The sequence below is a fragment of the Phaethon aethereus genome, assembly GCF_964289735.1.
Source record: "Phaethon aethereus genome assembly, chromosome: 7".
Taxonomy (NCBI): domain Eukaryota; kingdom Metazoa; phylum Chordata; class Aves; order Phaethontiformes; family Phaethontidae; genus Phaethon; species Phaethon aethereus.
The window spans coordinates 26,932,101-26,934,160 of NC_138583.1; the positions used below are offsets into that span (position 1 = coordinate 26,932,101).

General features: G+C 56.9%; 1 protein-coding gene across 1 annotated transcript; it reads left to right on the forward strand.

The window, feature by feature from the left end:
* Nucleotides 1-1,062: 1,062 nt before the first annotated feature.
* TRIM8 (tripartite motif containing 8) lies at nt 1,063-1,743 on the forward strand (the record flags this gene model as incomplete). Its single annotated transcript, XM_082002305.1, has 1 exon — nt 1,063-1,743. The coding sequence occupies one exon, from the start codon at nt 1,063-1,065 to the stop codon at nt 1,741-1,743; it is 681 nt and encodes a 226-aa protein (XP_081858431.1).
* Nucleotides 1,744-2,060: the final 317 nt, after the last annotated feature.

The window sequence follows — 2,060 nt, forward strand, 5'->3', positions numbered from 1 at the left end:
CCGCTGGGAAGGCGGAGCAGGTTGATTTGGGGTCCGCGGGGTTTAGATCCCCCCCTTGGCGAAGCTCGTCCTCCCCCACCCCCCCATCCCTCCCCGGGAGCGCTGGACGAGGCTGGGAGGGCTGCGCTGGGCTGGGGTTTGCTCTGAATGACCGAGCTTTCCCATTCAAGACCTCGCAATCTCGAAGCAGGCGAGAGGCTTTTTCTTTTTTTTTTTTTTCTTTTTTTTTTTTTTTTTTCCTGTCTTGTCTGTTGGGTTTTGGGTTTTTTTTCCTCTTCCTTTTTTTTCTTTGCTGCTCCGCCGGGTTAGAAGCAAATCTCGGGGGCCGCAGAGAGAATTCGTTTTTTCGCCATCGTCATCGTCGCTATTATTATTTTTTTAATCTTCCTCCTTTTCCCATTTTGGATTTTAACCCTTTGATCTGTTTCCTTTAAAAGACTCTGATTCCCAACTCCCATCAGGGGGAGAGGGAGGAGAAATACAGGGGAGACCTCCCCCCCCCCCGGCGAGTCCGTGCTCTCAGCTGTTGGCCAGGTTGGTGGGGGACAAAAGTCCCTTTAAAATATTGAATGTCAGTTGCAAACCTAAGAAAAGAAAAATCCGATCCGGAGTGCTAAATTTAGGAGCTTTATATGGAACTTGGACTCTGCTGCTGGATTTTGTATGGATTTTTTTCAACCTTTGGTAAGTTTCAATTCACCTTCTGGGGTATAAAGAAACATATGGCTTTTAGGGGTGGTTAAGAATTTGGGGTTTAAATCCTACAATATCATGTTGGGGTTTTTTTTAACCGTTTGTGTTGCTTTTTTAACGAAGCAACGGGGACGTCGCGTTTTCTCGCTGGAGATTCCTAGAGTGCTGCTCTGTGGTTTATTTTATCCCCGATTTAAAAATCTGCTGCGGTTTATTATTTACGGCGCGTGCTGCGGGGAGGGGGGAGCCCAGCCGTTCACCCCCAGGCTTCCCGTTGCAGGGAGGACAGACCCCGGCGTCCGCCCCTAGACCGCACTGAGCGACCGAAGCGGGTAGGGGGGGAAACGTCGCCAGAGGCTGCCAGCAGAGATGGCCGAGAATTGGAAGAACTGCTTCGAAGAGGAGCTCATCTGCCCCATTTGCCTGCACGTCTTCGTGGAGCCGGTCCAGCTGCCCTGCAAGCACAACTTCTGCCGGGGCTGCATCGGGGAGGCGTGGGCCAAGGAGTCGGGTTTGGTGCGGTGCCCGGAGTGCAACCAGGCCTACAACCAGAAGCCCAACCTGGAGAAGAACCTGAAGCTCACCAACATCGTGGAGAAGTTCAACTCCCTCAACCTGGAGAAGCCCCCCTCTGTCTTGCACTGCGTCTTTTGCCGCCGGGGCCCGCCGCTGCCGGCCCAGAAGATCTGTTTGAGGTGCGAAGCCCCGTGTTGCCAGTCCCACGTCCAGACCCACCTGCAGCAACCTTCCACGGCCCGGGGCCATCTCCTGGTGGAGGCAGAGGACGTGCGAGCCTGGAGCTGCCCCCAGCACAACGCCTACCGCCTGTACCACTGCGAGGCCGAGCAGGTGGCCGTCTGCCAGTTCTGCTGCTACTACAGCGGGGCCCACCAGGGACACTCAGTCTGTGACGTGGAGATCCGCCGCAATGAGATCAGGGTGAGTCGGACCTTCGCAGAGACGTGGGTTTGCCCAGCCTGGGGGGCCCTGCTTTCCCTGGCCGCCTTCTTCCCTGCCGTGTTTGTTCCCCAAAGGCCTGTGTTTGGGTAGGGCCTACACGAAATCTACCCTGGTGCTGCTACTCCTCCGCCCGGTCCCCCCGCGGCGGACATATTAGGTGGCCGCTCCAGCCAAGCACTGGTGGAGTCCACAGGTGCTCGGGGGGCTCCCTGGGGAAGGGGGTCCATGCCAGGAGGCCTTTGGGCCATTCAGCTGTAGGACCTGCGGCTGCTCCGGGCTGGGCTGCATGGGGAAGGGTCGAGGACCTGGGCCGGGGGGTTTGGAGGGGTTGTCTCCCCGGTTCCTGCTGGCGTATGCAGCCATTTGGGGGAAGGCAGAGCAGCCGCCTGCATCTGACGTTGAGTCAC